The 15,044-nt window shown below is 35.2% G+C and overlaps 1 protein-coding gene across 1 annotated transcript; it reads left to right on the top strand.

The window, feature by feature from the left end:
- The first annotated feature begins 631 nt into the window (after positions 1 to 631).
- dolpp1 (dolichyldiphosphatase 1) lies at positions 632 to 13,829 on the top strand. Its single transcript, XM_055179723.2, has 8 exons — positions 632 to 806; positions 2,145 to 2,245; positions 2,331 to 2,415; positions 6,825 to 6,924; positions 7,454 to 7,552; positions 7,625 to 7,753; positions 7,850 to 7,939; positions 12,179 to 13,829. The coding sequence occupies exons 1-8, from the start codon at positions 731 to 733 to the stop codon at positions 12,213 to 12,215; spliced, it is 717 nt and encodes a 238-aa protein (XP_055035698.1). The 5' UTR covers positions 632 to 730; the 3' UTR covers positions 12,216 to 13,829.
- Positions 13,830 to 15,044: the final 1,215 nt, after the last annotated feature.

The raw sequence follows: 15,044 nt of genomic DNA on the forward strand, positions 1-15,044 counted from the left end.
ATTCACATTTTCAAAACAATATTTTATGTAATATTTTGTTTGGAATGCTTTTTTTATTTTGTTATGTTTACTTTTTATATATTTTTAATATATTTAACAAATTATATATTTTTTATTAATTTAAAATAATTTACTTATTAAATATTTTAATTATTTTAATAATATTTTTTCTAATTAAAGACATTTATGTTCATGCTATGACTATTCATTCGTTTCATAAGTGTTTGTATAGATTATTTCTGTTATGCAGTGTTCTTGCCCCATCGTATCATTGAATAAAATATAAACTCATGAGTAAAACAAGTACTTAATGAAGGGAAATATATAATATTTATATAATTTTGCATACAAAACATTATATGTATAGCAATTTTACACTTTAAACCAACTAAAACATTAAATTGTAAAGCATTTTGATGTGTAATAAAACACGTGTCTCTCATATTAGCTGAAATCAATTGAAGAGAATCTTCCCATTCACTTAATTTTTCTTCTTTCATTTAAATAAATCCAATTTTCATATGTCCAGCCAAACGTCCTCTGATTGGTCCAATACGCTTAATAACACGCCTCTGATTGGTCGGCTGTTCCCGTGCAGATTTTTTTCTTGTGAGAAGGCGTTCAGTGAATGGCCGCTCGTCGTAACAGCGTCCGGTGAATTTGATTGGCTGATCTTGCCGGGGCGTTTCATTCTGATTGGTCGACGCCCGATGCCCGGTGTCCGGGTAAGATGGCGTCGGAAGAGCAGTGCTCGGCACCACCTCGATGGCGGTCGATATCCTTAACTCACGTAGAGTATCCGGCTGGTAAGAGCACTTTTAAATCCTTGTTTTCTCCGCAAAGCAGTTAGCGTCACCATACGCCACTTAATTCGCGACACGGGTTGTGTGGGACATCGCGCGACTGAATGGCTACGGCCAGGGCTGGGCTGCTTAATAATGCGCCCTCGTTACACAGCGCGCAGGAAACGGAACGCAAGCTGCCAAATAGTGCGCTTCTGTAGTACGCATGCGCGATGATCATGTACGCTCACTAGTACACCACACCGGGGATCCTTACACAGTTTTTCAGGAATATTAACGGCTTATTATTAATACATTCATCTAATTCATAATTGTATCGAAAAGCTCACGATCAATATTAGCGTTATATGCAAGCGGTTTGGTCCTAATCCAGGGTTAAAGGCCCGGTTGCCCCTGTTAGTTTCGGGAAACACTCGTGGCTTTGATGGGTTAATCCAGTTCATTCCTGGTTGCATCACACCCTTACTGAATCCTGTTGTTTGCTGGAACACTGTTGCACATTTGCAAAAAACATTTAAACGCGTGCACATAATTTAATATGTGCACATTAAATTGTTATGCATGTTACATTAGATTGAAAGCTCTTAACATAAATGAATAAGTGCTGCTGGACAGATACGTTAGCTAGCTTGGCAGTGGCAAAATTGATGCTTCAAACACGTAATGAATGTTTAATGTCACATGGATAACTGGATTCTGAAATGGTACAATTTTAGTGCTTTAAACAAAATCCCACTCTGTGCCTCATGCAAATTTATTTGTGCTTTGAAGTGATCTATGAGAGACAGTGCTTATAGGGCATTATATCACGCCGCAGTTAAATGCTTAATTCTGATTGGTTGAGAACATGTATGCATTATTTTTCATTAAAAGCACAATTAACCTTTCATATGTCTTAAAATAACCACCAGAGCAATGGCTGTGGTATAAGTGGAATAATCAACATCAGTGCTACGAATTACGTAAGGAATAATTGACGACGAGCCGTTGAATTATAAGAAAATAATGCACACCCAAGGTGCAATGCAAGGTTACACCGCGGGTGTGCATTATTTTCAAATAGCTGCTGTTACTTCTAATGCTTTTCTCTCACTAACAATTAAAAGAGAATTTGAGTGCATTGCATTACATTGTACTCTGATTATATAATTTGGCAAATGTGCTGATGGGTGATCCCAGAATCTCATGCAAACGGAAATGTCCAACTGTGCATAGCATATGTAGTCCATACTGCAGAAATGGTACAAATGGTTTGCTGACAGTAGACCTAGTTAGTTATGTTTGACAGTGTGCAAAGCAGACCTTTCCTAACTTTTGTTATGTGTTTGTGCGTATATCTAGGTGATCTAACGGGGCAGGTGTTGGCCTTGATGAGTCTTTTGCCCATCGCGATCCTTGTCGGCTTTGTCACTTTGATCGTCTTCAAGAGAGAGCTACACACGGTGAGTCACGCAACATCACAAACCAGCAGATTATAGGACGAAGCCCCATATCAAATGTCTATCTTTTGCTCTTCCTCTTTCTCAGATCTCCTTTTTTGGGGGTTTGGTAATGAACGAAGGGCTAAACTGGGTGCTCAAACACATTCTACAGGAGCCACGGCCATGCAGGGGTGAGTCATCTTAGCGTGTTGTTTAAGTTTTCACTTTTAATAGGATTAAGCACAGCCAAACCAATCATAAACCGTATATTCACACATGTCATGGCCATTTTTTATTTTTATAATATGCATTGCAAGCTTACGTTTGTTCCCCTTAAAAATCTTAGATAGCAGATGTATTTGGGTTGATTAAAGGTTTTTGTTTATAATGGTTCACAAACTAGCCAAAAACTTGTTGCTTTGGAATATAACAGACTTATAGCACTTATAGACTTATAGCAAGGAAGCTAGATATCCTGTGAAATAATTTTATTTTTAAAGAAATAGTACCAAAAATTAAAATTTGCCTATAGACGGTTTCATCAGACACACGTGATACACGTCTGGATCCGAACCTTACTTCCGGTTTCGTTTTTTTAATGGTCTGACTAGTTGCTAAACTGATCTCTTGAACAAATGCTTCGTCGAAAATAATGAATGTTTTGGTTTCCTAGATAATCTATGTGTTGTTTTTTTGCTTGTTAACAGCATGTCATTCCGGCTAACAATGACACAGGCAATTAATTTAACACATATTTGTGTGTTCGATTACACAATTCTGTTTTTTGTTGAGTTAATGATAAAACAAGTCTTATTTACTTTATTGAAAAACATTTTTAAACATTTTCCAGCTTTAAAATTTTTTTTTAAGTTATCAGCAGCGAAAAATGAGCCCATGTCTATATGAAATCCCAAATTGATTATCAGGGGTGCAAACTTGTCACCTTTCGGCGAAATTCGCCATTTTTTGATACGAAATAGGTCATTCTTGTGATTCGTCTAGATCCGATGAGTTTTTGAAAATGAGGGGTGAGGGGGGTCTGCGACATGGTAGCAGTAAATGAAATTATGAAAAAATCATGTCCAGCTATTGTGGTAACGATGTCAAATTACTAGCCAGTTTGGCGGGTTATGTTTTACAATTTATAGCCACCTCATTTGCTGCCGAAGTTTAAGCAGTCTGCAGATTGAGTGCACATACTTAACTCGTAGTATTTTCTCATTTGAGGTTACGCGCCCACGTCACGTTGCTGTGCGCGTGGTCATAAAGCTTAACATTTGTTCACGCACCGCAGTTTTAAGTTAAGTGATTTTAAGCCGTTGACAACAGTGCTATATGCGCTATATACCTGTTTCTGTTTAAGAGGAGCGTGCAAGCCGTGTATCCGCTTATATAAGAGCGCTTGTGTCTTGTCACCTTTTTCACCCCTGATGAGTTTGCACCCCTGGATTATACTCATTGTAATTAAAATGTGGTTTTCCAAGCAATAATTGTTTGTTGAGCTCCAATTATGGATACCAGTACATTTGTATATGCCAATTTGTATATGAAATTTAATTAATTTAAGAATTTATTACGTTACCCAGGAATGACATTTTCATGGGGAAAAAGATCTGATTTACCAAAAAAATCATTAATTACATTTTTAAATTGTGTACATTACATACACAACACTCTAACAAGTATAGAAAGTCCTAAAAAAAAATTTTTGCCAGTTTTATTTTTTTCACATTTTAAATCCTTATCCGTCATTCACCCATATAAATAAACTACGTTTAAAGAACTTTGTTGTTATTTATTCTTAGCGGAGACAGCCGCTTGTTTATGTTGTTACTGCTGAAACGGTCTATAATTTACCTTAATGCTTAATACCTAGGTTTATTTGACTAACCTTTCTTCTGCTGAACATATATTAAAACTGAAATGCGATAAACTTTTAAATTAAAATTATTTAAAAATAAAACGTGACAAAAGCTCTTAGCAAAATTACAATTCTGGATACACTTGAGCAGAAAACCGACTTTTTAAAAATTATTTTATAAAAAATTTTGTATAAAAATGTTACTGTTACAATGTGGCGTTGTAATAACTGCATAACACCGACGCCAGAGATGGAGCCATTTATTTTCTGTTAAATTTTCGCCCATTGTTTGTTTTTGGCAGAAAACCGATAATGCCGTTTTTGACTAAAATAATTTAGGGGCTGAAATTTTGGTGCTTCACTACTAAAAAGTTTCCTAAAATGTACATAAAAACTAAAAATATAAAAATGAAAGACAAAACTACTAGAGCTATCACGATTTTACATTTCCTTTGGTGTGTAAGTGTGTATTAGGTGTGTATGTTAACGATATGCAAAAGGTACAAACCCCAAAGTAAACGATATTGCGAGTTATCATCTCCAATGTAAATCAATGTAAACACATGGATTGTAGGCAACAGTTTACTTCCTGGGATTGGTGATGTAGACAAGACCGACATTATCATAATTCCTCTTGCACAGCCTGTAAGTTAACTCCTGTTAGCATTCAAATCTTTCAAATATGGTTAGGACCTTCACATTTCCCACTGACTTTAGAGGTATTCAGGCAAATCACAATGTACAGATTAGCTGGCCAATGAGGGACACAGAGCTTTTTAATCCATGTGTTTCAGGAAGAAAGTAAAATCTGGAGCTACAAAAATGTACGCTGTGTTGATAATAATGTTTTTTGGCAATGAAATGGGTGCACTTTAAAAAAAAACTGGCGGTAAGCTGTAACGTTGTTCATTTGGGAGTCTGAGCACTTGGACAGCTTGACCTTGTTAACAGAAGATACTCACAAAAGCAGATAACACTTGAAAAAAATGCTTTCTTCTGCTCACAGCAAATATCAACCCTAAAGATAATCCTATCTTCCTTTTAACTCAACTCCTACAATGAAACAAATGGTTTGTCCCTGGGGAATGTTTTTCTACAGAAATTGCTGTTAGAAACTTTAAAAGACCATATTTAAAAAAGGCTAACCTCAATGCTTAGTGACGTTATTGAGAAATTTGCAAGTAGTTTGATTAACAGCACAGGAGTTAATGCATTGTAAACATTTTAAAGGGGACATGTTATGGAAATCTGACTTTTTCCATGTTTAAGTGCTATAATAGCGTCCCCAGTGCTGCTATCAACCTAGAAAATGTGAAAAAGATTAACCTAGTAACTTAGTTTTAGTAAACCATTCTTTGCAAGAATGTAAGAAATAAGTAATTGAAATCTGTCTCCCCTTGTGATGTCAGAAGGGGATAATACCACCTCATAATCACTGCCATTTAGTGCAGAGAGACAGTGAGAATTATTGACAGCACAATTGATTTTCAATTTCAACAAATCAACATTATGGAGATCAGTGTTTGCGATTCATCAGCTCATTTGCATTTTAAAGGACACACCCAACAACGGCACATTTTGCTTACACGTTCAAAGTGGCAATTTTAACATGTTATAATAAATTATCTATATGGTATTTTGAGCGAAAACTTCACATATGTGAAGGGACACCAAAGATCTATTTGACATCTTAAAAAAGTCATGTGACATGTCTCCTTTAATATAAAGTTACTTGTAAGATGCAAATGCACTTTAAATGACTTTGTAATGTTTCATTTATTCATTTATTAGCAGGCATGCAAAGCAGACTTTTAAAGGAAAACACAAAGTTTTTCATTAATTTACTATGTTCTTACCTCAACTTGGATGAGTTAATACATAAAGTGCAAAAATGATTTTCAAGAAAAAAATTCTTAGTATTTTTGTCTTGTTTTCAGTAAAAATATCAAAAAAATTATTAAATGAAAATGCTTTTTATTAATGAGCAAAACGACCCAAGTAAATAAGTCTAATTTAAAGACCAAAAATATCAAATTTAAGTGATTTTGTGCATAAAACAAGCAAAAAATCTTGTACATTTTTCTTAAACACTAAATTCAGGAAAAATTTGCTACCCTATTGGCAGATTTTTTTAGCTTGTTTTATGCACAAAATCACTTAAATTTCATATTTTTGGTCTAAAAATGAGACTTATTTTCTTGGGTCGTTTTACTCATCAAGAAAATACATCTTAATTTAAGAATTTTAATATATTTTTTTTACTGAGAACAAGGTAAGACTTATTTTCCTAGGTCATTTTTCTCTTCAAGGAAATACATCTTATTTTAAGAATTTTTAGATATTTTTACCTAAAACAAGACAAAAATACTAAGTAAGAAAGTCATTTTTGCGATGTATTTAACAGCTTAATTTATCACATGTTACCTAAAGCATTGGTTCTCAAACATTTTCTGTGTGCGGCCCCCCTTGTGTACGGTGCATCCCTTCATGGCCCCACAAAGAAAATTTATGACACAAAATATTTCAAAACTTAAAACAAAACATATTAAATGATACCATGTAGTGCTGTTGGTTAGTAGCCTTATTTTTCTGAGGTGTTATTACACAGAATTTATGAATAATGATTAATGTATTTTTAAAAAATGTAAACTGGGGCCCCCCTGGCACCATCTCAGGGCCCCCAGTACAAGAACCACTGACCTAAAGTATCTAAATTTTGTCGTTTTTGTTTATTTACAGGAGGTCACAGTTCACTCACAACAGAGTATGGGATGCCTTCCAGCCACTCTCAGTTCATCTGGTTTTTTGTTGTATATTTTTTTCTTTTTCTTTATTTAAGGTAAGACTCAATGACCTAAAACATACCCAATTAACCAAGACAGCAGAGCTCAAATCAAGAAGATAAGATTTGCTTAGAAGTCTTTTATCATGCAAATGTGATGCATTTGAATTGACCAATAACGTATGGTGGTTAACCAACCGGCCACAACTGAGAGTGACCAGACCGCTATCATAAAAATACTTCAAACACACAGTCTGTCCACTGTCAACAGCTAGTTGGGCATTAAAGTCAATGTAAATGTGCAGGTTGGATAACATAATAGTTGCCTTTTTGATATGCGAGGACTTTCTTGATATCTTATTTTGTTCAGAAACGGCTTAAAGTTTTTTTTTCAAACAGCTTTTGTAGCAAAAAAAAAAAGTGCAGAGTGTTAAATGTAGGGCAGAATATGTGGGCATTGGTATGGCAGTACTGTATCTCAAAATGGACAAATTTGATTGGCCAACCCTAACACATAAATAAATTGCTTGTTAATTCTTCCATGTCGACTCAAAATCAAGAAAATCATGTGATTTGTTTTTTTCAGAATGCATCAGACGAACAATGCTAGGTGTGTTGAATTGTTATGGCGGCATATACTGTCCATCATTCTACTGGGCGTGGCTTTGTTTGTCTCATACAGCAGGTGTGTATATTTGATATTCCCGTCTCTTTTTACTAATGCTCTGCAATAACAACACGTCCTGTGCGTTCACAGAGTCTACCTCCTGTATCACACATGGAGTCAGGTGATTTATGGAGGTGTGGCTGGTGTGGTGATGGGAGTCGTGTGGTTTTTTATCACACAGGAGGTGCTAACACCGGTTTTTCCCAAGATTGCAGCCTGGTAACTACACAAAGATGTTATTATGCATAGTATCAATCATACAGGGTGATGATGCAGTGTTGCACATCCTAACATGACTTTTCTTTGTCTCCTCAGGCCCATCTCAGAGTTTTTTCTGGTGAGAGATACGAGTCTCATTCCAAACATTCTGTGGTTTGAATACACAGTGACCAGATCAGAAGCAAGGTAAACCCCTTTACAGTCTCTTCTGACAAATACAAAACTGTTTCTGGGAATTTGTATCTTTTATTTCGTGTTGTGATAAATGTGTTGCTTTTTTGTTGCAATATATAAGGGCTGCAACTAACGGTTATTTTCATAATCGATTAATTGGGCAATCAGATAAAACATAAATGTATGAAGAGTTTGGTTCCAAAACGCAATAAATCCATTTTGACTAATTTCGGTAAAAATGTGTTTTCTATACCAAGAAAATGACAAGATGAAAACCACTATTTTCTGTTACAAACTTTCACATAGCATCTTTAGGTTATAATAACATTAAAATTCAAATCCATTATTTTTTTTATTTTAAAGATTTATTATAAAAACTGATTATTTTTCCACAAATTCCAATTAATCTATTGAATCAATATATAAATGTGCATTCATCTTTGCCATGCTATATTCATTTAGTTGACTAGTGGTAAAATATACATTAATGGTATTAATCAAAACACTTACTTCGTCATATTAATAACAGTGTCATTGCTGCTGTCATCCTTGACGTCGTCGCTGAACTTTTTGACAGCGATCAGCTGTAAATTTGTTTTGGTCCTGCTCGATTTTTGTTGGTTTTGAGTAAAATAATAGAACGTTTTTCATAAGATCCGCTGGGGTCAATGTGTTAATATGACAGAAGCTTCATGCTGTCGTGTGAGAACAAGCAACAGCCGGCATGTTTCCATCTCCCGAGTGCCTCTCGCGTAAATTATTCGATTTTGATTGTGAAATCCACCACAGGTTTATCAATTCCATTAAAAGTATTATTTTGTTTTTGTTTGTTTGTTGATCACGAAGTACAAGATGAGAAAAAACTAGGATTATGTTTGTATTCAACGCGCCGCCATTGCGTGGAATGGTGCGCTTTGATTGGTTGAGCGGATTTATTGCATTCTGTAGAGAAGGAGGACTGCCGTTTATCGCGTTTTGAAATAAAGGGAGAAAAGATGACAGAATAACATGGTGGATATTGGATTTTGCGTAAAATGAAGAATTTACTTTTTAATACTGACCTGATACAATACTGATTTTGGTGGTAACAAATTTTTTTTAAATGCCATTTATCGTGTTTTGGAACCAAACTCTTTATTTACTCACTTGTTATGCTGCGTTCACATCAGCCGCAGTAGAGTCAAGCGCGAGTGATTTCAATGTGAAGACGGGTTGACGTGCGTCTGGAGGTCTCACGGCGCGAATGAGGCGTTTAGCACGACGCGGAAGACGTGATTCTGCCTCATTCGCGCGTCTAGTTTGTGTCTAGAATTAAGCATTGCCGCGGCAAACACGCAAGTTGAAGAATTTGAACTTTGACAGAAAAACGTGCCGCGTTAACCAATCACGAGCTTGCTCTAGTAGAGAGGTAAAACAGGATGCGAGCAGAGTCACAGAAGCCCCTCCCATGACGTGAATTTCTGCGTGAATGTCTCTGACTAGAATTTCATGCTCGGCTTTCACATGCGAATGAAACGAGTAAACTCAAAATGTTCTGGTGGCAAACTACCGTATTTTCCGGACTTATTCACACTTTTTTTCATAGTTTTGCTGGTCCTGCGACTTATAGTCAGGTGCGGCTTATATGTCAAAATTAATTCATACTGACTAACATGAACCAAAAGAAAACATTACCGTCTAGCCACGAGAGGGTGCTATATGTTGCTCCTGTAGCCTCCCCCTGAAAAAAATGTTAACTGAAACATTAACTTAAAGATGACGGAGAAAGACTTAACAAACAAAATGCCCACAAAAATAATAATAATTTTCTAAATAAACGCGACTTATAGTCCAGTGCGACTTTTATATATGTTTTTTCCTCTTCATGACACATTTTTTGACTGATGCGACTTATACTCCGGAGCGACTTATAGTCCGGAAAATACGGTAGACGTGAATTTGGTGCCTCAAACGCGGCTGGTGTGAACCCACGGATATGATGACGTATGTCACGTGATGTGTCAACATGGTGCATATAGTACGTCTAAATTTAATTCGCACTACAGATTTTTCCAAGTATAAAGAACATACTGATTTAAAGCTTGATGAGTAGGTACCTCAGCTAATTCAGTACGCACTGTCACAGTATGTGATTTCAAACACAGGGAATGCCAAAATGATGTGACTGCTGTGTAATTTTAACTGTTGGGTACAATGATGAACAGTATTGGAATATTACTTTTAAAAGTAATGCATTACAAAGTTATTCCCCAAAAAAGTAACTAAATGCATTACTTAGTTACTTTTCATGCACTGTAATACATGCGTTACTTTTAAGTTACTTTTGCATTACTTTTTCTCACTTGGCTAAGGCTTGATCTCTTTCAGTTTTATGACTTAGAAGTTCTGCATTCAAAAATTGCATATTTTCATCACAAAAATGTCAAGCTCTGGCCTGCCATCTCCGTTTTCTGACTCAAACAGTTCCTCAAACGTTTTAATTCAGTACATTATATATATATATTTTTTTATTAATTATTTTTACCGAATTAATTAAACTTAAAAGTAACTCGCAAAACTTTTAAAAAAGTAATTCAAATATTAATGTGTACATTTATAACGTAATGCGTTACTTTACTTGTTACTTTAGAAAAGTAATATTATTACGCAATGCACGTTACTTGTAATGCGTTACCCCAACACTGATGATGAAGACCAGTTTGTTGGGATTGGCCAAGATAACTTTTGTACGTGAGAGCTGTACAGCTGTTTTCATATAGACGGTTTCAGCAGTAACAACATAAACAAGCGGCTTTCGTGGTCATCACGTAACTTCCGGTAAGCTCTGCGAAGAATAAATAACAACAAAGTCCTTTTAAAGTAGTTTATTTATATAACAAGCACAAAAAACAACACGTAAATTACATAGCAAATGTTTTGGGTTTCCTATTTTCAACGAGGTATTTGTTTAAGAGTTCAGTTTACAGCAACTAGTCAGACCATTAAGCAAACAGAAACCGGAAGTAAAGTTCGGACCAGACGCTAATCGCGTCACTGCACGTGCGCCCGATGAAACCATCTATAAAGTTTGCTACATACAAAACACTAAACTCTAGATCAGTGGTCTCCAACATGGTCCTCAATATTTATTTATTATAAATAATATTTTTTTATATTAGCTTTGCTTCTTTTATATATGGGTGATTCTCACGAAAACTTGGTTTTAAAAATGTCAAGCATGAAAATGTAAAAATTGCTTAAATTTCCTTTTTTTCCCACCAGACATTGAAAAACAAAGTCAGGAGTAAATGGGAACATTCATTTAAAAACTTTTACTTATCATTTAACACTAATTTAAAAAATTAGTCCTAAAAAATCTCATTACCGCAACAGTCAGAAAACATCAACACTGACATATTTTCAAAATGACATGACAAACCTGAAAGAACATAATTTGGAGATTCTGCACATGCATTTAAAATCAAAGTATTATGCTTCTATTAATTAAATTAACATTTAATAAGCATCTGTTGCGGTAATGATAATCAAAATGTCGTGTAAGCATTCTGACAAGACAATATTTCAAAGTAACTGTAAAAAAATGATCTTACCTGGTAGCCATCTTGAAGTAACTGGTCCATGTGCTTGGTCACTCAAAATCAAACTTTATTAAAATTCTGTATGTGTGCTTAAACTGTTCTCAAAAAGTGTTGCGGAGGATGAGAACATCAGGCATGGACACATCATTTTCTTCATTGTTATTATGAATATTCAGTAAATATTTTTTCTGTCATCTAAAGTAGTCTAGCAAAACATCCATTTATTTTTTTTCTTAATATTTTTGTGTTAATTTGATTAAATTACAACATAGCGCATGTTCAAACACAGCCGGACACATTGCGGTAATGAGAATTTCAGCAGAAAATGAGATAAAATTTCCAATTATAAATTCTTATGTTGAAATCACACATTGTGCAAGGTAGAACACAGTATTGTGTTAATTCTGATGCTTTTTAATGTACACATTTTAAAGCTAAAATCATTAGTGCCGTGGTGTTTCAATGGTTTCGTGAGAATCGCCCATATGTTAACATTTTAAACAATGATAAAACATATCAACAAGTAAAATAAAATAAAATCAACAAGTAAAACAATAAAAGTTTTGAGTAAACTATATCCAAAAGTAGCCATCCAGATTGTTGTATCCATTGTGGTAGCCCTTGGTCATAAAAATAATGTGACACTATCTGACTTTTTTTCTTTTTTTCACAGAAACAGACAACGAAAGCTGGGAACAAAGGTTCAGTGATTTTCAGCAAAACCCCAGTGAAAACTGACGGAAAGAACCACATATTTACACACATTTACACACACACATTCAAACACACTGGAGTTTCGTCATCTGGACTGTTCTGGTTGATACACAAGCGCAGAACAGTGTACTTGTGGACCAAAGGAGCGAGTTTCACCTGTTCATTCGCACGACAACATGGCCGTCAACCCACCTCCTCCCTGCCCTTCCTTTAGACTGCCCCCTGCGTTCCTAATGCATGCAGACTGTGCAAGAGACAAATACTATTTAATGAGAAATGTAATATATATTTTAATCATTAATGCTCGCAGGAAAGATCTTATCAGTGAGGGGGCAGAGGCGAATCTGTCAGCATGGCATTACTTTTATTTATACGACTCATTGACGGGAATCTGAACAGGGGAGCAGGAGGGGAAATGCAGAAACAAATGCAACACTGAATGCAGATGAGGGGTGGCTGACGGACACTTGCTTTTGCTCATTTGCATATCTTAGGAGAAAAATATCTCATGAAAATATGCCTGTGTTACATTTTACCCTGTAAGTGATCCCTAAACATTTTTTTTACTAAATTTCCCTAAATTCTGTGCTTGGTTATCATGAAATAATCCCACACTGTAAACATTGTTAGTGTTCTTTCTTTAGGCAATAATATTTTTCTTCTTCTTACTTTTGGGGTAAAATATGACCTGGACACGTTCTTGAGATTTGCTCTACATAAAGTGTAATGTTAAAGAAAAAACTTGCACTTTGTGAAATAAAAGACTTGTTTTTATAATATTAACACTAGTTATTTCATAAAGGGCGAGCATTATTTTGTTCCTGTTTTTCATCACTGGACTGTTTTGTTTAAAGTTTATTCATTGACACACGTTTTGATTTGTGCTCCCGAACGCTGGAAGCAGAATCTGTAAATTATGTAACGGGAACAAAATTAGTGCCTGGATTTGGTCCGAAAGATGTAGTACTTTTATTTCAACCCTGTATGTTTTTATGAAATCGCGTTTCTATTGTACTTGCATTGTTTTTGTACTACGCTGTTGGTTAAGATATAGACAAACACAGGTTTGTTTTGTTTTAGAAAGCTTTACATCATGGCTCCTTCGTTTAGTTTTTCAATGTAATTTAAAAGATATGCAGAATCACTTTATAATACTTGTGATTTACATTCCTTATAAATAGATACATATCAATTCAGATCTCCGATGTTCTGACGGGTGACATGAAACGAAGCTCAGCGTTTTATATTAACGTTTATTTTTTACTTTTGTCCATTTTGACCTTTTTGTGCGTGTCGTTGATGTAGACGGTTTTGTCCGACACCTCTGCTTTCGTTTCCCTTACAACATTCCACAATACAACAATTTTAGTATTTAGGGACAACAATGCAACTGCTATTAGAGAAAGAGATTGTAAATGGACAAAGATGCCCAAACCTCAGGTGACCTCTAGCATGTACCGAGGCCTCTGTTTTGTTAGGATGAAACCGTCCTCGTTGGGGTGTTTATATATTAATGGGAGGAAGGTTATTGCATAACTCTAAGTTGATCCTGTCTTTTATCATGTGTAATTCATATCAGGCTGAATAATAAAATATGTTTATGTATGGAGTACTGTTGTTATGTTGTTAGTAAATATGGGGTATATGCGTTCCAGACAAACTTGGATGTTGGATATTATTGCCCTAAACATATGTAATGGATGACGGCTAGCCCTTCATAGCCTTAACTCATTCACCGCCAGCCTTTTTGAGAAAAGTTGCCCACCTGCATTTTTGTGATTTTAACAAAATTTTCACAAAATTCCTTGCAGGAAAAATTATTTTCTATAAATATATAAACATACAAATTATATCAAATTAAAGAACACACCCTCTGCTTTCAAACAAACAATAAACAAACAAACAAACAAACAAAATGGGGAAAAACCATTTCATTATATATTTACTTTTTTAAAGGAATTTATGTTAGAGATCAGACTCAGAATGACTATCAAACATAAAGGCAGTTAAAATAAATCATAAAATCTTTTTAACTTCCGTTTTTGATAAATTTGTTTTGGCGGTATTACACTTTCACTTTGAAATTCGTCCAGAAAGGCATATTTATTAGTTAAATATGAACTCATAAATGACGAGATAACTCGTCAATGGCGGTGAATGAGTTAAATGGGACATATCACGAAAATCTGACCTTTTTCATGTTTAAGTGCTATAATTGGGTCCCCAGTGCTTTTATCAACCTAGAAAATGTGAAAAAGATCAACCAAGTAACTTAGTTTTGGCAAACCATTCTCTGCAAGCGTGTGAAAAATAGGTCATTGAAATTTGGCTCCCCTTGTGATGTCAGAAGGGGATAATACCCGCCCCTTAATCTGCACTATCCATCCACGGCATTGCCATTAAGTGCAGAGATCAACTCATTTGTATTTAAAAGGACATTCCCGAAAACATGCTCTAATAAATTATCCATATGGTATTTTGAGCTATAACTTCACATAAGTACTCTGGTGACACCAAAGACTTATTTGACATCTTAAAAAAGTCTTGTGAAATGTCCCCTTTATAGGAACAGTATGTAAGAAATGTATATCAATTAATCATAAAATGGCCCAATATGTCACTAGACATTTTGAAATCATTTTCATTTCAAATACTTATAACACTGACAACAGTGGTCTGCCTGGAAATTGTCATTTAAAAAGTGGAGTTGCAGCCCTCAGCTGATGTTTATGTTGCCATTTTGTGTATTGGCCACCAGGGTTCTGTTCTTCGTACGTCGCTTAATACATCCGAGATCAAATGAGACATCCGAGATGTTCAGATCT

This window comes from Misgurnus anguillicaudatus, chromosome 9, assembly GCF_027580225.2.
Source record: "Misgurnus anguillicaudatus chromosome 9, ASM2758022v2, whole genome shotgun sequence".
NCBI lineage: Eukaryota > Metazoa > Chordata > Actinopteri > Cypriniformes > Cobitidae > Misgurnus > Misgurnus anguillicaudatus.

Bases quoted from the DNA above. Each gene is read 5' to 3' on its own strand.
- dolpp1 (XM_055179723.2), top strand. From the start codon at position 731: ATGGCGTCGGAAGAGCAGTGCTCGGCACCACCTCGATGGCGGTCGATA. The intron at 6,925-7,453 runs GTAAGACTCAAT...TGTTTTTTTCAG, and splicing joins TTTCTTTTTCTTTATTTAAG to AATGCATCAGACGAACAATG. The intron at 7,553-7,624 runs GTGTGTATATTT...GTGCGTTCACAG, and splicing joins TTGTTTGTCTCATACAGCAG to AGTCTACCTCCTGTATCACA.